The sequence below is a fragment of the Zalophus californianus genome, chromosome 2 (genome assembly GCF_009762305.2).
Source record: "Zalophus californianus isolate mZalCal1 chromosome 2, mZalCal1.pri.v2, whole genome shotgun sequence".
Taxonomy (NCBI): domain Eukaryota; kingdom Metazoa; phylum Chordata; class Mammalia; order Carnivora; family Otariidae; genus Zalophus; species Zalophus californianus.
Window position 1 is genome coordinate 3,678,019 of NC_045596.1, and position 22,943 is coordinate 3,700,961.

The 22,943-nt window shown below is 57.6% G+C and overlaps 1 protein-coding gene across 1 annotated transcript in view; it reads right to left on the minus strand.

The window, feature by feature from the left end:
- The window catches only part of SORCS2 (sortilin related VPS10 domain containing receptor 2), a 462,241-nt gene that overhangs the window by 63,132 nt on the left and 376,166 nt on the right, over nucleotides 1–22,943 (minus strand). Inside the window, exons 4-6 of the mRNA XM_027597353.2 lie at nucleotides 19,650–19,814; nucleotides 8,764–8,837; nucleotides 2,990–3,054 (exon numbers count right to left, since the gene is read on the minus strand). Coding sequence (XP_027453154.2) covers nucleotides 2,990–3,054; nucleotides 8,764–8,837; nucleotides 19,650–19,814 — 304 coding nt within the window. The remainder of the gene's footprint in view (nucleotides 1–2,989; nucleotides 3,055–8,763; nucleotides 8,838–19,649; nucleotides 19,815–22,943) is intronic.

Sequence of the window (22,943 nt, forward strand, 5' to 3'; positions counted from 1 at the left end):
CTCATGCACTCACTCGCTCACTCATTCATTCACTCAGTCATTCACTCACTCATTCATTCATCTGTTCATTCACTCACTCATTCATTAATTCATTCATTCACCCACTCACTCACTCATTCACTCACTTATTCATTAATTCACTCGCTCACACACTCATTCACTCACGCATTCATTTTCTCCCTCATTCACTCACTCACTCATTCACTCGCCTGCTCGCTTGCTCACTCACTCATTCACTCGCTTGCTCACTCACTTGCTCACTCACTTGACTTGCTCACTCACTCGACTTGCTCACTCACTCGCTCACTCACTCACTTGCTCGTTCACTCACTCACTCACTCACTCGCTCCCTCACAATGGCCCTGGCCTCAGGGGAACTGGCATTTGGTCACGTGCTGGTTCATTCAGCAGCTCTACTGGGGACACAGAGGTGAATCGATCAGGCCCCACCCCATCCCCACAGAGCTCCAGGTGAGGGGCGGTGTGCAGAGCTGTGACTGCAGCCCAGGCACTGAGAAGGTGGCTGGCAGGGAAGGTGGTCCAAGGACAGTAAGAAACCCAAGATGGAGAGATGGGGTGAGTGTTCCCAGTAGGGGGTGAGGGCCAGCAAGGTGAGCTTGGGGAGTGACCACATAGTTCAGGCTGGCTGGGGTAGGCAGGGTAAGGGGTAGGTGAGTGACAACCGGCAGAGGGACCAGAAGGTCCGGATGCCATGCCACTGAGCTTGGCTGGACTGGATTCTAATGGGGCTCCCAGGCTGGGGTGGGGGCACCACGTGTTGGGAAGCAGGGGGACACATGTGGTCTTTAGGGGAGGGGACACTACTCCAGTGGCACATCGGTTCTGGGGGGTCTGCAGCTGCTGAGCTAAGGGCTCCTCCTCCCCCCAAGGAGGGCAGGTCATGGAAAATCATCACTGTGTGAAAATGCGCCCCCGCCATTCAGGGTGCCGGCTCGTCCCTCCTCCTTGCTAGACGTGGGCGTACCCTGAGAGAAAACCACCCCCGGTGTTGCTGCCTTGAGCCCTGTGGTGTGGATGGGGGTCCGTCCCCATAGCACCCTCAGTGAGGCCTGGGATATTCTCGGGTTTGTGGGTGGAGCATGGTGGGAGCTGGGGTCTTTTTTTTTATTTTTTTATTGTTATGTTAATCACCATCCATTACATCATTAGTTCTTGATGTAGTGTTCCATGATTCATTGTTTGTGCATAACACCCAGTGCTCCACGCAGAACGTGCCCTCTTTAATACCCATCACCAGGCTGACCCATCCCCCCAGCCCCCCTCCCCTCTAGAACCCTCAGTTTGTTGTTCAGAGTCCATCGTCTCTCATGGTTCGTCTCCCCCTCCGACTTATTCCCCTTCATTCTTCCCCTCCTGCTATCTTCTTTTTTTTCTCTTAACATATGTTGCATTATTTGTTTCAGAGATACAGATCTGTGATTCAACAGTCTTGCACAATTCACAGCGCTCACCATAGCACATACCCTACCCAGTGTCTATCACCCAGCCACCCCATCCCTCCCACCCCCCACCACTCCAGCAACCCTCAGTTTGTTTCCTGAGGTTAAGAATTCCTCATATCAGTGAGGTCATATGATACATGTCTTTCTCTGATTGACTTATTTCACTCAGCATAACACCCTCCAGTTCCATCCACGTCGTTGCAAATGGCAAGATCTCATTCCTTTTGATGGCTGCATGATATTCCATTGTGTATATATACCACCTCTTCTTTATCCATTCATCTGTCGACGGACATCTTGGCTCTTTCGGGAGCTGGGGTCTATACCGGCCTATGACCCTATGAGTGCGGGCAAGCCCAGAACCCCTCTGAGTTTTGTTCTGGTGAAGCAGAAGCAAGTGACCATAACACCTGCCTCACCTCCCCACAGGATAGCAGATCCTGGAAAGAGCTGAGGGCTTGGAAAAGGTTAAGGGACCCACAGCAGCTTCCCTCCACTACCAGCAAGCACTCACCCATGATGTCCCTGCACTGAGCACCACGTGTGCATTGACGCATTTCACAGATGACACTGGGGAGCAGCGAGGAGAGGTGACTACCCCAGGGTCATGCAGCTGGCCCATGGCAGGCTGGGAGCCGACGCCAGTGATTCTGTTCTCAGCCGGGCCTCTCCGTGGCCTGGCCCTGAATCTGCCTTCCACGTAGTTATGTCTTACCCAAGGAGCTCTACTGCTTGGCATTTGTCAAGCCCACCATTTGTTAAATGTGCACCTACAGAGATCCCACTGGAAGAGAAACCCAGCAGGAGGAGGCTTAAGGGTCCCAGCGCCTGGAGGGTTATGCAGTCAGAGAAGTGACAGCCCTGGGGCGGCGCCAGTTCCGTGCTCCTCCCCCAACTTGCTGCACTCGGTCCCGTGGCTTCTAGTGTGGACGGCACCTGTGCTGTCCCCAACCAGGCAAAGGGAAGGTCTGTGTCTTGTTCACCTGTGTCCCCAGCAGGAACAGCACTGGGCCTGGTCCACGGGGAACTCAGCAAGCACTTATTGAATAACGGTCCTTTTGGCTCTGATGTCCTGGAAGACCCCATGGTTCTAGAATATTCCATAGTTCTAGGGCCAGCGCTCCTCCGTCAGGAGCACAGAGGATCTTTCTCATAGCGTGAAAGGCCCCGGGCGCATTCTGGCATGAAGCCAGCTGGGTTGGGGCGGCCAGGCCCCTGCCCCATTAGAGCGGAAGCCATCAGAGGCCCCCACCTGGCCTCCGTGATCACTAGCACTGGAGGTGGGGGCAGAGTGAGCAGGAAACACTCAATGCTCAGGGGCCAGAACAAGTCACCCTCTTAATGGACTTTTCCACCGGAGCAGAGCTCCTTGACTTCAATTTATCCCCAGCTGGAAAACAAACACGTTTAAAGTTACGCCACATCGTAACATAGTGAGGTCAGCTGCGTGGGGCCAGCCGAGGAATGGAACAAGGCCACGTAAGGACACCAGGGGACACTAGGTGCACGCACGCCTCCCGGCTTACCTCCTCCAAGGTCCTGGGCTTCCATGTGGACCAAGTCAGGGTCGGCGTCCACCCCAGACACAGCCCTGGAAGAGAGTGCGTGGGGGTTGGCGCTGGGACCCGAGTGCCCAAGGTCCTCTCCCAGTGCCTGCGTCAGCCCCCGAGCCCCAGGTAGCCACATGGCCTCCCGGGGCTGGGGCCGCACTTACTCCATGGGTCTGAGGGCACAGGCCTCCCCACCTGCTCCTGGGGAGGTAGCCAGAACTTGAGGGTTCACTTGGTCTTCTTGTTTTTATGATACTCTCTACAGAAGATCCTCCTTTACCGAAGACCTTCACATTCCTTGCATCTTTATTGTTGTTTTTGTTTTGTTTATGATCAAAATACTCTGAGGAGGCTAGGCAGGCCTTGGGAATATCACCCTAATCTTGCAAATTAGGAAACAGAGGCTCAGAGAAGCAAAACATCCCCCTACCCCCACCCAGGGGTGCACAGCTCTAAGTGCAGAGCCAGGATTCACACCAGGCTCCCTCTCCTTCACCCCGCTGCTCCCTGCCCCGCGACGTGCCACAGCGCAGGCCCCTCCCTTGCCAACATGGGCCCAGGGCTCAGGCAGCGCCCCGAACTCAGCGGGGACTGTGGCTGCCCACGGAGCCTTCAGTGAGACCTGAGAAGAACAGACAAAGGTGCATGCTAGGTCGCAGCTTGTGGGCAGCGTCCTCCAGGGGAGGCAGGATCGGGGCCGACAGCCTCAGGGCCCACCCCAGCACCCACCCAGCACAGGGTCCTGTGCCCAGGAGGTCAAGTGCACACTCTCCAACTGAGAGGAACTTTGGAGGTGGGGTGCCCCTGCAGTCCACTGATGTTCCAAACCCGTGGCACCAGCCACTCTGCCCCGAAGTAGAGTCTGCTTCAAGGTGAGGTTTGATTCAGGCTTTCGTGAACAGAACACCTGTGCGCTCCCAGGAACGAGGTCACCTGCCTGACCTTTTTCTCTCTTTTCTGAATAGAGACGTTGTTCCCTTTACCAGGGGCACTGATGGGTCCTCAGCCGGCCTATGGGATTTTAGTGTGACCACCGGTCATCTGCAGGGTGCGCTCGTGACACCGGCTTCCTCCTTCGCTCCTTCACTCCTTCCCTCCCTCACTCCTTCATTCATTCCCTCCATCCTTCCCTGCTTCATTCATTCATTTCCTCCCTCATTTATTCATTCATTCTCTCCCTCCCTCATTCATTCATTGACTCCCTCCCTCTCTCCCTAATCATTCATTCCCTCCCTCACTCATTCACTCACTGACTCCCTCCCTCACTCACTCCTTTACTCCCCCCTAATTCATTCATTCCCTCCCTCATTCATTCCCTCCCTCATTTACTCATTAATTCATTGACTCCCTCCCTCCCTCACTCTCTCACTCATTCATTCATTAATTCCCTCCCTCTCTCACTCACTCATTCACTCCCTCACTCATTCATTCACTCACTCACCCACTCACCGCCCGCACAGACTCACTCGCCTGCTCAGTCTGCACCTGCCACCCCACTGAGCAGTGCCCCCAGCCCCCTCATCCTCTGGCTCTCCCACTGGAGCACCCCACGACTGAGCCTCAACAGCCCACGCCAGGCCCTGGACCAGACAGGGGCCCAGTGGATTGGGGTCCCTGCCCAGACCCCCTTGGTCATGGGCTTGAAGACCATTCAAGGCTGCGTTTCCAGCCCTGCAGATACAGCCCGGCTCCCTGCAGGGAGGACACGTGTTGACCCCTGTGCCTTCCTGTTCGTTGGAGTGTCCCCAAAGATGGCCTGTGGGGAAGGTCCTTGGTCTACTGCTTAGAAATAGCAGACGTGTGAGAGGACCCCTGGGCAGGCAGATCTCCGGAGAGCACAGTGCTTTGGGGACACGGGGAGTCAGCTTTCAGGCCTGCTGGATGCCACCAGAAGCTCTGATAAACCCTCCAAGACTCCGCACCGACCCGGGCTTAGAGTGGGATGAGCTGTCTCCCCGGCCAACCTCCACCGCCTGCCACTCATCCCACACCTGGGCAGGTGCTGAGCTGAAGGCAGAGGGAGGCTGAGGCTTTATGGGTCAGCTCAGGCCCGGGCGGAGAAGCAGACACGGGCGTGGCTGGAGAAAGCAGGCGAGCAGACCACCCGGCCCAGCGGCCATCAGTTCGGCCCCAGCCCCAGGCAGAGGCAGCCCCCCTGCTCATGGGCAGCATGGCCTCGGACACGTGCCCAAGCCTCCCTGAGCCGCAGTCTCCCCCACTGTCACACGAGGGGAAGACGGTCAGGGTCTGAGAAGACGATGCATGCAGACCCCAGTCTGGTGCCTGGTAGGGGGTCAAAGTCCACAATGTGGCAGCTCCTGGGGGGGGGCGGGGGGGGCTGTTATGGTTTTGTTCCAGGTCCACTGAGACACCACAGGGAGGGCAGCGAGCAAGTGCCCCTGGTGAGCCCAGAACACAGCCGGCCTCTCGCCCCCGGGCTGCCCCTCCCAGGGACCCCCAAGGTCATGCTAAGGAGCTCGCCTGCTGTTTAGCCTCCCAAAGCATGAAGGGGTCCGAGCCTCAGACAGAACGTGGGCTTTGGCCATTCCTGCTGTCAGTTCAAGGACAAAGAGCACCTCAGAAACGCTGTCAAAGCAGCGTTATTCACTGCTTCCAAGAGGGGGACCCATGGCTGCCTGTCACCGCATTCCAGGAGAGGCTCCTGGGCCCCAGGGGCTAAGTGGCCTGATTATCTCTCACGCATAACAACTGAGGACAATTTGAGCAACTTGGGGAAGAAATCATTTGATTTGCCCCAGACACTAATATGTTGGAATTAGTGCCGGTTTACCTCGCAGTATCTGCGGGCAGGTTTGCCTCTCCGGCCCGAGAGATCTCCGGAGCACCCAGCCCGGCCTGGGACCCGGTGCATCGCAGCGCTTGGCCACTCCGCCAATTTCTCCGGCCCCGCTGTCCGGAAATCCCACCTCCGTGCCCCTCCCCACCTCCTGGGGGCCCTGGGGGCCGACAGCTGACATCAGTGGCAGGGCCAGTGATCACTCGGGTTTCCAAGGAAGGAAGCCGGCCCTCCCCCCACCTGCAGAAGGCACACAGGCCAGCAGCCGGTCTCCCAGACTTAGCGACCCGGGCTTCCCTCCAGCCCTGCGGCCATAAGCCAGGAATGGAGCTCCTTGCGTGGTTAGCGACGCACGGCGCAAGGGAGGGAAAGGAGAACTAGTGCCACGGTGCTTCTCTGCGGGGGGGCAGGACTGTGGCCCGATGAGAAGGCCCATTGCCGTGTGTTGTACAAATGAGCTAAGGAGGGGAAAGGCTAGGAGGTGTGTGCACACGTGCGTGTGTGTGCACACGTGCAAGAAAGCCATTTGGTGGGAAGAACACGTGTGGAAGCCACGTCTCTCCAGGGGCAGTTTAGGCAGAAGAAGGCACCATGGTCATGGCTGGTGCACGGCAAACGTGGGCCCTGAGCCAGCGGCTCTCAGCTTCCGCCCCTCTGCTGCCTGCAAGTGCCACGGGTGAGTACTCACCCCCCACGGGCCCCAAGTACTCACCCCCCACGGGCCCCAAGTACTCACCGACCACGGGCCCCAAGTACTCACCCCCCACGGGCCCCTCAAGTACTCACCCCCCAAGGGCCCCTCAAGTACTCACCCCCCACGGGCCCCTCAAGTACTCACCCCCCACGGGCCCCAAGTACTCACCCCCCACGGGCCCCTCAAGTACTCACCCCCCAAGGGCCCCTCAAGTACTCACCCCCCACGGGCCCCAAGTACTCACCCCCCACGGGCCCCAAGTACTCACCCCCCACGGGCCCCAAGTACTCACCGACCACGGGCCCCAAGTACTCACCCCCCACGGGCCCCTCAAGTACTCACCCCCCAAGGGCCCCTCAAGTACTCACCCCCCACGGGCCCCAAGTACTCACCCCCCACGGGCCCCAAGTACTCACCCCCCACGGGCCCCAAGTACTCACCCCCCACGGGCCCCAAGTACTCACCGACCACGGGCCCCAAGTACTCACCCCCCACGGGCCCCAAGTACTCACCCCCCACGGGCCCCAAGTACTCACCCCCCACGGGCCCCTCAAGTACTCACCCCCCACGGGCCCCAAGTACTCACCCCCCACGGGCCTCAAGTACTCACCCCCCACGGGCCCCAAGTACTCACCCCCCACGGGCCCCAAGTACTCACCCCCCACGGGCCCCTCAAGTACTCACCCCCCACGGGCCCAAGTACTCACCCCCCACGGGCCCCTCAAGTACTCACCCCCCCAAGGGCCCCACAAGTACTCACCCCCCACGGGCCCCAAGTACTCACCCCCCACGGGCCTCAAGTACTCACCCCCCACGGGCCCCAAGTACTCACCCCCCACGGGCCCCAAGTACTCACCCCCCAAGGGCCCCACAAGTACTTAGCCCGACGGGCCCCACAAGTACTCACCCCCCACGGGCCCCTCAAGTACTCACCCCCCACGGGCCCCAAGTACTCACCCCCCACGGGCCCCACAAGTACTTAGCCCGACGGGCCCCACAAGTACTCACCCCCCCAAGGGCCCCAAGTACTCACCCCCCACGGGCCCCACAAGTACTCACCCCCCAAGGGCCCCACAAGTACTCACCCCCCACGGGCCCCAAGTACTCACCGACCACGGGCCCCAAGTACTCACCCCCCACGGGCCCCTCAAGTACTTAGCCCAACGGGCCCCACAAGTACTCACCCCCCCAAGGGCCCCAAGTACTCATCCCCCCATGGGCCCCAAGTACTCACCCCCCACGGGCCCCAAGTACTCATCCCCCCACGGGCCCCAAGTACTCACCCCCGATGGGCCCCTCAAGTACTCATCCCCGACGGGCACCTCAAGTACTCACCCCCGACGGGCCCCTCAAGTACTCACCCCCGACGGGCCCCTCAAGTACTCACCCCCCACGGGCCCCAAGTGCTCACCCCCCACGGGCCCCAAGTACTCATCCCCCCACGGGCCCCAAGTACTCACCCCCGATGGGCCCCTCAAGTACTCATCCCCGACGGGCCCCTCAACTACTCATCCCCCACGGGTTCTACTCACTCAGCCCGCTGACGTGTCTTGAGCACCAGAGTTTCCTCACTGGTGCAATGAGGCTAGAACACTGCTCAGAGGGATCACTGAGTGGCTTCCAAGAGATAACACAAGTGTGGGAGGGGAGCCCAGGCACTGGATAGGGCAGGAGAGCGGGACCAAGGCAGGCAGGGGTGGAGGAAGCCACCGGGCATGGGAGAGGGACAGCTAGTGGGGGGCTGAGTTAGGCCCTGGGGCAGGAGTGGCGAGGAAGGGGAGGTGGGGAGGAGGAAGGGGGAGGGGTAAGAAGGAGAGAGGGAGGGCAGGTGTGGAGGAGACAGGGAGGGGAGGGGAGGAGGGGAGACGGGGGGGCGAGGAGGGGGAGGCGGGGGGTTGGGAGGGGAGACGGGTGGTGGGCCTACTGTGTGCTGGGCACTGTGCCAGCCTGACGTACTTGGCACTCGTTTGTACTGTGGAGGAAGCGGGGGCTCAGAGAGGGACGAGCGCCCGTGTCAGGCTGCACAGCTGGTTCACGGGTGCACACGTGACCTGAGGGACAGCAAGCCTCGACTCTCCACCACTTCCTACAGTCTCAGCAGAGCGGAAAGAGCACTCTGGAGGCCCCCTGGGATGAGGAGGTCCACGGCTGGGGTCAGAGGCAGGAGAAGAGGGGAGCCCTGAGCTGGGGGCTGTGGGGAGAAAAGGGGAGCCCCGGCCCTCAGGGCCGGGGGTCCCCAGTGCCGGGGGGGGCTCTCACCAGAACATGTGGTCTTTGGTCACTCGCTCCTGCAGAAGTGTCCACTTCTTCCCCATGTCCGATGATACGTAGAGCTTCAGGGCAGAGAAAAGAGAGACAGAAGTCATGCTTTGAGGATGAGCCTCTTCTGGGTCAGGGGTGATCTCCCCTGAATGACGAATATGCCCCAGGCAAGCCCTGCGCTCAACCTCTGAGAGGCCGGGAGGCCACGGGTCAGGCATAGGGGTTCCAAAAAGAGTTATTCTGGCCTCCAGGCCAGCTGGTAGGAGCTGAGAGACACCGGCTGGGCAGACGCCCAAGAGGAGGTGCCCCGAGCACCACTGTCCAGGAGGGACTTGACGACATGCTGCTGGGGGGTGCAGGGAAAGGGTTATGGGAGGCTGGAGGCCGGGTGTGTGTTGGGAAGGAGGGAGCAGGGTCTGCAAAGGGCAGGCAGTGTGAAAACATGTCCACGCAGGAACAGCAGAGCCCTCGGTGCCTGGGGTCTGCGGTCACGGCAAGAGCACGGGGCCTCTGTTCACAAGGGCCCTTTGCTTGGGTTTAATGCTCTGTGGCCACCCACTTGAACTTCCTAATATACGCGTCTTTGAATATGAGTTTTGTAAGTGAAGCCCAATGAAACAATGAGCTTATTGGCGGGCGGTGGAGGCGGTGGAGGGGGCGCTCAGAGCCTGGGCTCCTGCAAGGTCCTTCCTCCTGCCACCTCCTAGGATAGACTCTGGGGGGACCTGGGCTGGGGAGGGTCAGGGTCAGCCCCCTGCGGGCTGAGTCCAGAGGCAGGGCTGTGGGAGCTTCGAGGGTCTGCACTCGCTGCACCAGTGTCCCCGGGCACAGGGCCGTGTGATGTTAAATAGCTCATAAAAAGCACCATGACAGCCTGCCCCGCACCCCTCCCCGTGGGCGCCCACCTTTGGGGGGGGGAAGAAAGGCACAGCCTAGGGCACACAGTCAGGGGTACTGGGACACTGTCCCCTGGTGACAGGTGAGAGCTACACTTGCAGAGAGCATAGCATAACGCAGAGACTTGCCCAGTCACTATGTTGGACGCCGGAGACTAACGTAGCATTGTGTGTCACTCTAGCAATAAAAGAAGCCCACCAGGCCAGGTTGAGAGAGACTGCAGGAGGAAGGCTTGTCCTGACTTTCAAACATTTCTCATATCGCACTGGACCCTGCAGAGCACACATCTGGCCCCGTGGAGCCTGCCAGGGTGCATGCGGCCGGTAAGATACGGCACTTGTGGGGCCGGGCAGTCCTGGAACACAGGAGCCCTGTCTGTCCCTCCCGCCCCTCTCCCACCAGCTCTGTCCCGAGTCAGCCTGGGGGCGAGAACTAACGCTGTCCCCCACCTACCCCCAGCTGGGACGTGGGCAGGTCTACAATTGGGGTCCCCAGCATCTCTCATTTGTGATTTTGCCAAGTTTTCTTGGCCAGCCTCCCCTGTCACAGGGTGGGGTTCATGGGAACGCTGAAGCATCCACTCCATTCCTGAGAGAAGGGTGGGCTGTGAGGGTGTTCAGGGATCTCTGCACCCATGAAGCAGGACGCATGTGGGAATCCTACACATCCCACACGGAACAGACACCCAAGCGTTCCATTGCAGAGGCAGGGCTGGGCGGGGACACTCCGCTGTCACTCCGGGGCTGAGAGGCCAGCTATGCTAGGGGGCAGAGGAGACCTGGTTCCCCTGAGCCCTGGCTTATAATTGCTGTGCCTGCCTCAGTTTCCCCATCTATAAGATGGTATGTTTTGCAGGGATGAGTCTGTGACTTGAGAGATCATGGGGTCCCATAGCCCTGGCTCCCAAGAGACTCCACAGTACACGGTTGTGTGACCTCCCAAAGCTTCCTAAACCTCAGTTCCCCACTTTCCTAAAACGGGGATCCAGAGCCCGGCCCTACTGGGATGTGTGCGCTGATCCCAGGCACCGCTGCAAAGTGGCTGGACTAATTATGTGCCCCACGAATTCCATCGGCGTCATGTAGGGATATCATCATCAACCCCCAGCGGCTGCTGAGAGCTGACTGCATGGGCGCGGGCCGAGCACGTCCCCTCTCGGACCATCTCATGACATCTCTGTGAATCGGATACTTTAATCAACCTGTTTTGCAGATCAAGAAGGTCAGCTAAGAGCAGCTGAGTGATTTGCCCGGGGTTGTTCGCTGGTAGAGGCCAGATTTGGATTCTCTGTGATTTGAATGCCCCTTCCTTTACTCCTCTGCACTCAAGACGTATCTAGAATAAGTCAGTTAAGCAGAGCAATTTCACGGCCAGACCTCAAGATGAAGGAAGGCTGATGCCAGCCACTGGACCTCAGTGTCTCCATCTGTGAAAGGGGTCTAATAACCGTGACAACAGTCGCTGGATTGGAGCCCACATCTGCTGGCCTTCAGGGCCGGCACGACACAGGCTCCTCATCTGACCCAGCCTGTCCCCATCAGGGCCCCAAGTGATGGAGAGCAAGTGAGGTCACGGTGTCGTTTCTGCTGTTGTTCACGAAGGAAGAGTTTGTGGAATCTCAGAAGGGAAACTGGGGCTCCTCAAGCATCAGCCCTGTGCCGTCCTGGCCTTCCGTGTGGGCAGAGGTACCCCCATCCCAGAAGCCCACCCCAGACCTGCCTAGTGCCAATCACCCACCAGCTCCCAAGGCCAGGACCCCAGACCTCTCCTCACCACCCCACTGCCACACCCAGTAAGTCACAGGCTCCCAATGTGCTAACGTCCTCCACCTAACCCACGGCTGCTGTACCCCTGCCTCCTCTCCACCCTGCTGAGCCACCTGCATCTCTGTGGCTTCCTGAACCCTTCCTCTGGGCCTCCTGCCTGCAGCCCTCAGCCCTCCCATCCAGCCCTTGCTCCATGAGACAACCACTGGGATCTTTCTGGGACACACACCTGACCACGTCACTCTCCTGCGACCTTCCAGGGGATGCCACCAGCCCTTCCTTGGGATAACGCCCACACTCCTATCACGGGCACTTAGGGTGCCTGGGCCGCCGGGCCCATATATGCCCCCATACCTCCCATGCCCCTGTCACGCTCAGGTCTGGGGTCCTGTGTGATGGTGTTGCTAATGTGTCTCATGGGGTCCTCTGAGCATCAGCACCTGCGATTCGATCTTGCTGCAATGGCCTCCCTTGTCTTCATTCAGTGTTCAAGACTCTGTCTGAAGTCACCTCTTGGTCAAGGTTTGGCCAAGGTCAATGCTCAGAGGCCCTGGTGTTGCAGAGCCAGGCTCAGAACCCAGTCCACTGGGTCAAGAAGCCTGTGTCAGGGCTCAGGGCCCAGGACAAAACTGGGCTACAGTGCTACCCCTTTGCTGTACACCCCACTCTGGCCTGGAGGAGGGGTGCCCTAGGACATGCCCCCTAGTGCTGTCGCCCACCTGGCCCCAGGAGCCTTGGCGCTTCTGCTCCTCATCTCCAGGACCCTCCTGTGCCCCTCAGCCCACTTCCACCTCCATCTGGGGCCTCGTGCTTGCTACCTGGCTTCTAGTAGATGCCCCACCTCTGAGGCCACAGGTTCAAGTCCCACATTCTGGATTCTTCCACCACCCTTGGTAGACTCCCTTTGTGCCTCCTTCTTCCCCACAGCTGTAGAAAGAAGACCTGATGCATCCCGCCTCGGTGAGTTATCCTCGTCCTAACCACGGCATCCTAACCACGGTGTCCTAACCATGGTGTCCTAACCACAGCATCCTAACCATGGCATCCTTACTATGGCATCCTAACCACACCGTCCTAACCACACCATCCTAACCACGGCGTCCCAACCACACTGTCCTAACCACACTGTCCTAACCACGGCGTCCCAACCACGGCGTCCTAACCATGGCATCTTAACCACACCGTCCTAACCACAGCGTCCTAACCATGGCATCTTAACCACACCGTCCCAACCACGGCATCCTAACCACACCGTCCCAACCACAGCGTCCTAACCACATCGTCCCAACCACGGTGTCCTAACCACACCGTCCCAACCACGGCGTCCTAACCACACCGTCCTAACCACACCGTCCTAACCACACCATCCTAACCACGGCATCCTAACCACACCGTCATATCCATGGCGTCCTAACCACACTGTCCCAACCACGGCGTCTTAACCACGGTGTCCTAACCACAGCATCCCAACCACGGCGTCCTAACCACACCGTCCCAACCACGGCATCCTAACCACACCGTCCTAACCATAGTGTCCTAACCACACCGTCACATCCATGGCGTCCTAACCACACCGTCCCAACCACGGCGTCTTAACCACGGTGTCCTAACCACACCGTCCCAACCACGGCATCCTAACCACACCGTCCTAACCACACCGTCCTAACCACGGCGTCCTAACCACACTGTCCTAACCACATCGTCCCAACCACGGCGTCTTAACCATGGCATCCTAACCACACCATCCCAACCATGGCGTCCTAACCACACCGTCCCAACCACGATGTCCTAACCACACCGTCCTAACCATGGTGTCCTACCCACTGTGTCCCATGAGAAGACGCTCCACCCCAGGATGGCTCTCCCTGCCAGACACTCAACCACAGACCCTGGAGAGAGTCGTGTTTCATGGCCGTGACTCCAGAGTGTGTGAGCCCGTGGTAACAGTGAGTGTTGTCCCTGTTCTTAACAAACGTGGGGGTTTCCTGTGGTAAGCCACCATCCCCTGCTGTCAGCAGCACAAAGAAAATGCCCAAGACCATGAGATTTTGCTCAACAAGGAGGCTGAGCATCTGTGAGCATTGTGGGTGCCAGGGCCACCAGAACAAAGCACCGTGGATGGGGCCTAAAGCCTAAGCCTTTATTCTCTCCCAGTCCTGGTGCCTGGGAGTCTGAGACCACAGTGTGGGCAGGTTCGTTCCCTCTGAGGCCATCCTCCTTGGGGTGCAGACAGCCATGTTCTCCCCGTGTCCTCATGTGGTCATCCCTCTGTGTGTGTCTGTATCCCTAACTCCTCCTCATGTAAGGACATCTGTCATACTGGACCAGGTCCCACCCAGATGAACCATTTTAACTTAAATACCCCTTTAAAATCCCCATCTCCAAATATGGTTACATCCGAGGTACTGGGGGGGGGTGAGGACTTCCACATACAGCTTTTGGGGGACACACAACACAGCCCATCCCAGAAGCTCACCTCCTACCACCCCCACCTCTGGTGTCCTCCCTCCCTCCCTGCCACAGGCCCAGGTCTGCTGCCTGCATCTCTAGGAGCTTCTCCTGACCCCCCAGCCTCACACTTGCTGAGAGAACTCCCACCCCCTGAGCCCCAGAGCTGTTTGCTTAGTTTCTTCCCCATCTTGGAGGTTTTGTTTCCTGCTCCTCTGCAAAAGTTTGTACAGCTCACCCCTCCCCAGCCTAGCCCCGGACTGATGGCCACTGGGTGTGCTGAACGGATGGACAAATCTGATCCTAGGGCAGGGGCTGGCAAACTTTTCTGGAAAGGGCCAGACAGTAAATATCTCTGGCTTTGCAGGCTATGCGGTGTCTGTTCTAACTACTCATCTCTGCCCCTGGAACAAGCAAGTCACCAGAGACAATATGGAAACGAATGGGCTTGCCTATGTGCCAGTGAGGCTTTATTTACAAAACAGGTGCCAGGCCATGTCTGCTGGGTACACGATATGAAATCATCACTTTAATATTTAAAAGGGGTTTCTGGAAAGTTTTCATCCCCTGGAACGTAAGATTCAGGAGCACAAGGAACTCATCCATCTTACTAAGCACGTGGACTCCTGCCTGGCACGTACGCAGGAGGTGCTCAATAAATAGTTGTGGCTCAAGCAGCTGGTGGCACTGAATTTCTGGAAGGGCCTCAGTGGGAGACCCTAGCAGCAGGTATGGCTGTTCACGGAGCCAGGTACTGAGCTAAGAGCTTGTCAAAGGCCGCTCACTTAATCCACACGCGCACGCACGCACCATAAGATGGGCCATTGCCCCTTTATTGATGAAAGAATGGGAGCTTAGAGAGGTAAGCAAGCTGCTTGAAGCCATGCCGTGATTGCTTGTGGACCAGAGTGTGATACCCCAGTGGTGGAGGTGTCCCCCAGGAAGGATGCCAGGTCACCTCTAGTCCTTTCTCTGGGCCATCTGAGTGACCAGGCCAGGACCCCCTCCACCTCATGCCTTAATTTACCCATCTACAGATCGGGAGAGAACAGATCCCATCCTCAAATAGTAAGCAAATAAAAAATGGGTGTGCAGCCATCAATTTACGGGAGCCTGGTAATACAACCTCCACATTAATGGATGGCATTATGGATGCCATCCCCATTGAGGTACTTGCGTTGATGACGCCCGCCCCGGGACGTGCTGGAGCCTTTCCAATTTGCTCTCATGGGAGGTGATTTTATAATGCACCACCAACTGCTGCAGAAATAGAATATTTCCACTTAATAAAAGATAAACACCAGCAAATAAACAGGAATAAACACATGGGGGACATCCTAGCTGCTGCAGTGGACCCCGCACAGTGGTGTCCTGTGGAAGGGCTGACTGACTCCAGGTGGCTGGTCCAGGAAAGGAGTGGAGGTGGCCTACCAGAGCTACTCTGGCACAAAGATGAAGTGCTCCAAAGTCAGAGCAAGGGAGAAACAAAGGTGAAGCAACAAGATGAGGTCAGAAGAAGGTCATTCACAGACATGCGTGCCGATAGGTCTCATGCAATTATTGGAGGTGCTGTCCTCTGCCAACGGCCCAGGCTCTCAGCGGTGTGCTGAGCATGGCAGTTGGCTCTCAGCATCCTTCCCTCCATCACTGTAGGATGCCTCATCGAACACAGGCTGGAAAGTGAAAATCCAGCCCTGCTCAGACTCCCTTGCAGCTGAAGTTCTGGGTCAGAGATGTACTTGTGGGAGGTTTGGACGGTGAAGGTGGCTACCTAGGGCCATGCCTGCTGGACAGCAAGGTCACGGGGACATGCTGCGGCATCCATCCTCAGCTCTGGAGGCTAGAGGGACGGCTGTGGCGGAGGCAGCAACTGGACCCGGCATCCCACTGTCTAGCCACGGGCTCCATGAACATTGCCAGGCAGATGCCTGGGTCTCAACATCTGCTGTATGTCCCTGACTTTGGTAAGTCCAGTGGGGCTCCCGGTCCTGCCCCTCATGACACGGGAGGTAGAGGCTCCCCAGGTGGGAGAGCTCTATGTCTCCCGGGAGGGATCCTTGGGGGTCTGGCCTGAAGTCCCTTGCCTAGACCCTGGACAATTTAGAGAACACCCAGTGCCCCAGGCTAAATCCTTCTTCTGCTTAAATTATCCAGCATGGAGTCTCGTTCCTGCCCTGAGCTCTGTCGGACAAGGGATTGGGGCAAAGGGGAACACACACTGAGGTGTAAGATTCTCCTGGCTCACAAGATAGTTCTGTTACTCAGAGAAGCCCGATTTCTGCCCAATTCTGAAGTCTGAGGTCAGGGAGGAAGCGGGGCGTTGACGTCTGGAGCCCTGCGGGGACGACTCAGCTACTGATTGACATTCAGGGCAGCCGCTGTGAACCAATACCTCTGCCCGCCCCTTCTTTGGGGAATGCTTGCCCGCCCCCCAACCCCTCCCCGCCTTGACAGCCACTCCACTTCGTGTCACCACGGATAAACACAAACACAGTTTTGCTTAGGCTGGAGGACTGCAAGTGTTCGGTTTTCTCTAATAGCTTGTGCAATCTTCTCTGCTGTTCTGAAGTTGTGTTACAAAAGTAAACGTACTTCCCGATCCATTCTCTACACCTCTCTCAAACCCCCTTCCTCTAGGAAGGCTTCCCAGATTGGTCATCCAAGGTGTCTTTTCTTCCCTACTAAGTTTCTGGAAGGCAGTCCCAGGCTCAGATTAATTTCTCACAGTGCTGGGAAACAGAGGAGGTTCTTGATGGCAGGCAGAATAACACATAACAGTGTTAGAGGTAAGTGTCCAGGGCTGTGCCTGCGAGCAGGACCCAGGGACGAGCACAGGGACCCAGGCAGGTCAGTTTGGCGCCAGTGGTCCCCGGAGAGCTGGCGTGGGAAGGGGCTGCTTGGCTATGACATCCTTTGATCCCAGGACCCCAGTAGTTTGCTGAGCCTTGAAATAAAAACCACCGCATCAGGGTCTCACCTGGGAAGGCTGCCCAGGCTCTGAATAAGGTAGCCTCAGAGCACCCCAAGCTACAATGTCCTGGTGAAGGGGGGAAGTGAAAGCATGGGGACAGGGCGGTCTGAGGCTGGGAGGACAGAGTGTTTGCTGGAGGAAGGGGCAGGCACCTGGGAGGAAACCAGAGGGGAGTGTCTGCCCCTGTACCAGTCAGCAAGTCCTTGACAACGGAATATTGGTGTCCAACCCTGTTGACTCTGACTTTGGCAGGTGACTTGCTTTGGCCTACGATGTGTGACCCAGGCCAAAGCAGACATGCCAACTCTACTGGGGCGGTTTTCCCTGCCCCCCCACCCCACCCCGGGGCCTCTGCCCTCCATCATGAGAACACCCTGTCCCCCGGGGACCTCAGGTTCCAGAACAAGAGAGGCGTGGAGACCTGAACCCTGCCATTGGCCAGGAGCCGTGTGCAACCTGTCCCAGCAGCACCTGGAAGAACCCTAGCCAACTCACAGACCCGAGAACCAGCAATAACGCTTGTTGCTGGGCATCACTGAGGCCTGGGGCTATGTGTTACTCAGGTGAGCAGAGGCCGGCCCAATACACTGGGTCTGTCGGAATCGAGAGCCAGCGTGGTGCCACCGCACCGTCCCGCTTCTTCGAAGTTAGAGAGCTTTGAAAATCATAAAACCCTAAAAAAACAAAACAAAAAAAACACCCGAGGCCCTATTGTCAGTCGTTAATTTCCCTCAAATTCCTCATTCCTTTCATAACCACCATGAAGCCATTTTTCCTCCCCTTTTTCTTTCCTTAGAGTCACAGGAAAGAACCAAGGAAAATAACCGAGATTTCAGCTCCATTAATTTCTCAGGGCATCATAAATTAAAGAGCAATTGCAACGCAGTCAATTTCTGCAGGAAAATAAGTCTCCGTGATTGTGCTTTAGTCTAATTACATGGAAGGCTAAGTAGTGCTGTTAATACCCAGAAGCACATGCTGTCCCAAAGGAAGGCGCAGGGAGCAAAGAGGCGGTCCCTGGGGCCGGGGCAAACCAGGGACGCCAGTCAGCAAGGACCAGACCTCGGCAAGGAGGCCAGGTCCTGCAGCGAACCACGGCTCAGACCAGCCAGAAGTCTGCACTTGGAGGCCTCTGACCTAGGTGATCCCTCGTGGGAGAAATCCATCATTCATCACCAACCGATCCAACCGACTGGCACCCACCCATCTATTCGTCCATCACCCCCAGCCCCCATCCATCATCCACCCCCCCCATCCATCCATCCTCACCTCCCCATCCATCCATCCAACCAATACCCTCAGCCAGGAACTTGAGATGAAATGCTGTACAAACTAGGAAGAGTCCCTGCCCTCAAGGAGCTTACCCAGAGCATGTCTGCAGGGAGCAGACGTAATCAAATAATGTCACAGATATATAAGCACACTGGGATCAGCCCTGGGAAAGAGAGGCGCTAAATTGCAGAAGAGTGTGGAACAGGGGGGCCCAAGCAGACCTGGGGGTGCACAGGAAGACCCTGAAGCGGACAGCTTCCATTTGCCTCTGGACCATGCCCTGCCCTTCTCTGCCCTTCTCCGCCCTGGGGGCTGGCCTGTGAGGATGGCATCCACTGCCCGACCCCGCTTTGGCTGGGTTCCCCATCCCAGGCCAGGCCTCCTTCTGGGCCCCTTCTGGACACTCTGGGGGCTGCACCTCCTATTGGGCACGACGGTAGGCTGAAATGTGGCCCCCAGAAGGCAGCCATGTCCCAGTCCCCACACCTGTGCAAGTGACCTTATAGGGCAAAGGCAGACGGGATTCAGTGAAGATCTTTGGATGAGAAGACGATCCGGGGTCCCCCCGAGGGAGCAGAGGGCGATTTCTCCGATTTCACACACACACACACACACACACACACACACACACACACACACACTCACACACACTCACGCTCTGTGAACACAGAGCAGGGACACAGAGGAAGGCACAGCCCTTGCCGACTGGAGTGGCTCCTTCACAAGCTGCCCGGATACCAGAAGCTGGAAAAGGCCAGGTCCCCCCTGGAGCCTCCAGAGGGAGCGTGTCCCTTGCAGACGCCTCGACTCTGATCCAGCACAACTGATTTTGGACTTCTGGTCGCCCAAACTGTGGGAGACCACACTTCTGGAGTGGCCAGCCATGGAGCCTGTGGTCACTGGCTAGAGCGCTACAGGAAACGGATCCTGGCCTCTGGGGTGGCTAGGGCGGCCCTTCGTCCTCCAGTGCCCTCCGCGCCCTGCCGCACCCTCCTTCCCAGCCCTCAGCACCTGCCAGCACCAGCCCCGGGCTCTCCTACCCCCTGGGCCTGGAAAGAACCCTCCACCACGTTCTCTCGATCACCCCAGGGAGGGGTCCTTAGGTTCCTGTGGGGCCCTGGTGACACAGTTCCCAGAGGAGAAGACATGGACATGGATCTGAAGGACAAGTCACTCCTAGTGAAGTGGAAAAGCATCCCAGGCTGGCAGAAAGGAAAAGCATCCCACGCTGGGAGGGTGTGTGGAATATTATGGCTGGTGCACCCAAAGGGAAGGCCAAGAGGAAAAGCCCTAATGAACCTCCCGTTTTTCAATCCTGTGTCACGTGCTTCTTTGTGCGAAGTGCACCTCTCACCTCTGCCCACTCGGTTCCCACACCGCACGGCCGACGGTAGCGCCCAGACCACCGGGCCTCGGGGCGAAGGGCTCCTGGGACACCGTGATGAGCAGCCTACATTTCCCCATGACCCCACCCAACAGAGCCGCAGCGGGCGCCCTCGGGCCCAGACACCAGCCCCGGGCCTGCTTACCTTGCTCTCCTTGGTGTAGGCCAGGACCTTGTCCTCCTCCTTGGGGTGGAAAATCAGCGTTTCCACTGAGAAGGGGATGAGCTGCTTCTGGAAGGTGGCCCCCTCGTCTGTGCTGAGGAACAGACTCTGGTCCCGGTCGCTGAGCGAGGAGCTCACCAGGACGATCTGAAACACAATCAGGGGAGACATGAGCCTCTGCTCTGCACAAGCCTACAGGGGGGGCAGCAGGAACTGCGGGGCCGCCCCCTCCCCACCCCGCCCCGCCCACTCATGCTAACCAGTCACTCATTCACTCACTCCACAACTATTTCCCCATGCTGGGCACTGTCCACACGGGGAGGCCCCGACCACGAGCTGGGTTTTTCTGCTGTGAGTGATCCATTCTGTGCGGGCAGCACAAGACAAGTCAGTGTGCCCACCATCGTGTGGCGGCCCGGCGGCCCATGGAGACAAAGCAGGCTGTGGGGGAGGTCGGGGTGGGGGCTGTAAGCACTGGACCAGGTGGGGGGGCAACCCAGGACAGCGGGCGCCAGGGCTGGACCTCAGATGTGAGGTGGCCGAGGAGGGGGACGGACTGGAGAAGTAGCAGCGGGTCCAGTTCTGTGAGGCCTTAGAGGCCACCGTGGGGGTGTAATGGGGTCCCCCAGAAAGATACCATGTCCCCAAGTCCTTACCCCGATACCCGTGAAGGTGACCTTACTTAGAAACAGGGTGTTCACAGATGGGATCAAGTTAACCATCTCAGGATGAGATCATCCTGGAAAGTGGCAAACAAGGTGCCCACGGAGAGGTCGGGAAACTGAGGCACAGAGAGGGGAAGCAAACTGCCTGAGGTCACAAACCATGCAGATGGAGCCAGGGTCTGGATCTAAGAGGGAGTCCATGCAGGGAGGGGTGGTGGCAGGGTAGAGGGGTGGGACCAGCCCGGCCCAAGATGAGCCCAGCTTTCCCAGGGGAAGGGGGAGACTGTGGGGCACTGAGCCCCCTTCTTGTAGACGCCCCACCTCAATGGGCTTCCCACATCTCAACATTCCTCTAGAAGATGATAAAGCACACGGGACATAAATCAATAAGCTGCACAAGCTCCTGTCTTTGCAAATGAGAATCTGATGCGCTCTTTCCAGGGAAACGCTGAGGAGCCCTGTGAGCAGGCTAACTGGTCTCCGGCATGGGTCCTGCCCGTGCCAGCCAACCACGGGTCTGAAAGAGAAGGGCAGGCTCCCAGAGCCTGACCCTCGGCAGCCGTGCTCCTGGAAGGTAGAGGAGACTGTGTGGGAGGTGTCCCTCTGGGTGGAGGGACAGGAGGTCCACACAGGAGAAGTGGAGGGGCCAAGAACGGCCAGGGAGCCCGCTTCATGTAAACCCTTCCCTGGAAACGTTTAATGGCAAGGGAGCTTATTCACGCATGAAAAGTAGCGAGTGCAAACTTAGGAGCAACTATGTATTTCCTGCGGACAAAATCCTAAGGAAGCATATGATAATTTTGTCAATGGTTACTGTATAAAAGTAAGCGTGACTGTGTCAGTGGAGGTGCACAGAAATAAGAGTGGAGGGATGACTGTTCAGCCATAAGATAAAAGGAAACCCCGTCACTTGCGAGCACAAGGACAGACTTTGAGGGCGTCATGCCCAGTGAGCAAAGTCAGAGGAAGACAAATACCCCGTGATCGCACTTACAGGTAGAATCTTCCAAACAAAAGCAAAGCCTGAGCTCACAGATACAGAGAACGGGTTGGCGGTGCCGGTGGCGGGTAGGCGAGGGGTGAAGGGGGTCAGAAGGGCCCAAACTGCCCGATACAAAGTGAGCAGGTCACGGGCTGCAGGGTGCCCAGAGTGGTGACACACTGGACTGCATGTCCGAACGCTGCTGAGAGAGAGGATCCCGAACGGTCTCATCACGAGAGAGCGTCGCTGTAAGGGCGTGCGGCGGCGGAGGGTAACCAGACGCACGGCGGTGGAGGGTAACCAGACGCACGGCGGCGATCATTCCACCGTAAATACAAACACCGAATCCCGATGCTGTCCGCCCGAAACTAAGGTAGTGCTAGATGTCAATTACACCTCAATTCTGAAAAAATGAACGGAAGGAAACACGGAGGACGTTAATAGTGGTTGGTTTTAAGTGGTGGAGTTAGAAGTCATTTATTTTCTTATTTTAAATAAATGTTGTAGTTTAGAAGAGTTTTAAATTTACAGAAAAGTTGCAACGATAGTACAGAGAGTCCCATAACCCCCGGCACAGATTCCTCGGCTAGGATATCTCCCTAAGGAGCCAGCATCCACGCGTGGGTATGGTCTGAGCTACGCGCTATGTTCCACGAGTGGCTTTTCCCGGTCTGGGACCCCATCCAGGACCCCACATGACATTCAGGTGTCCCGTCTCCTGAGGCTTCTGGGCTGTGACTTTCTCCGACGCGCCTTGTTTTTCTTGACCTTGACAGTGTTGAGGAGTTCTGGTCGTGTGTTTTGCAGACTGCCTCTGGATTTCGGCTTATCTACGCTTTCCTCGTGGTGACACCGAGGTCACGGGTTTCGGGAAGGAAGGGCACGGAGGTGAGGACCCTCCTCACGGCAGCGGGTCCAGAGAGCACAGCATCGAGGGGAGACTCCAGCCACAGTGCTGGCCTCGCTGGCCGCGTGGTGCCGGTCAGGGCTCCCCACTGGAACGGCACTCCTTTGCTCCAGCGTCCACGCTGTCTCCACGGAGGATGGCCCCACACACAGCCCACACCCGCGGTGGGGAGGGCGGCTCCCCTCCTTGAGGGCCTTGGAGCTGCGAGCGTTCTTGTGAATTCTGTGTGGGAGACTGGTCTCTTCTCCCGCACTTACTGACTCAATCATTTATTTACGTCACTATGAACTCATGCATATTTATGTTAGACTTTGAGTTGTAATTCAAGGCTGTTCCCTTATTTCGTTGCCCAAACGCTCCAGCTCTGGCTAGTGGGGGCTCTTTCTGGCTCCTGTGTTCTCCTTGCCATAACACCCTGCTTCTATTTCTAAATGTTGTTCTGTGCTGTTCCTGGCCTCCCCGGATAATCAGGAGGAATGAAACAGATCACCCAGATTTCTCACACATCGTACTGGAGACAGCTTGGTTCACTCAACATCCGCCCAAACACGCAGGCCAGACTCTGTGCCCCACCCCAGGGCAGCCACCCACACGCCAGGCTCCTCACGGCCATCTGGCCAGGGAAGCCAAATGTCACTCATCAAAACGCTTTCTCATGATGATAATTTCTAAATGTTCTTAGGCTGCAACTATTGACTTATCCGCCTCCCCCAGTAGATTGT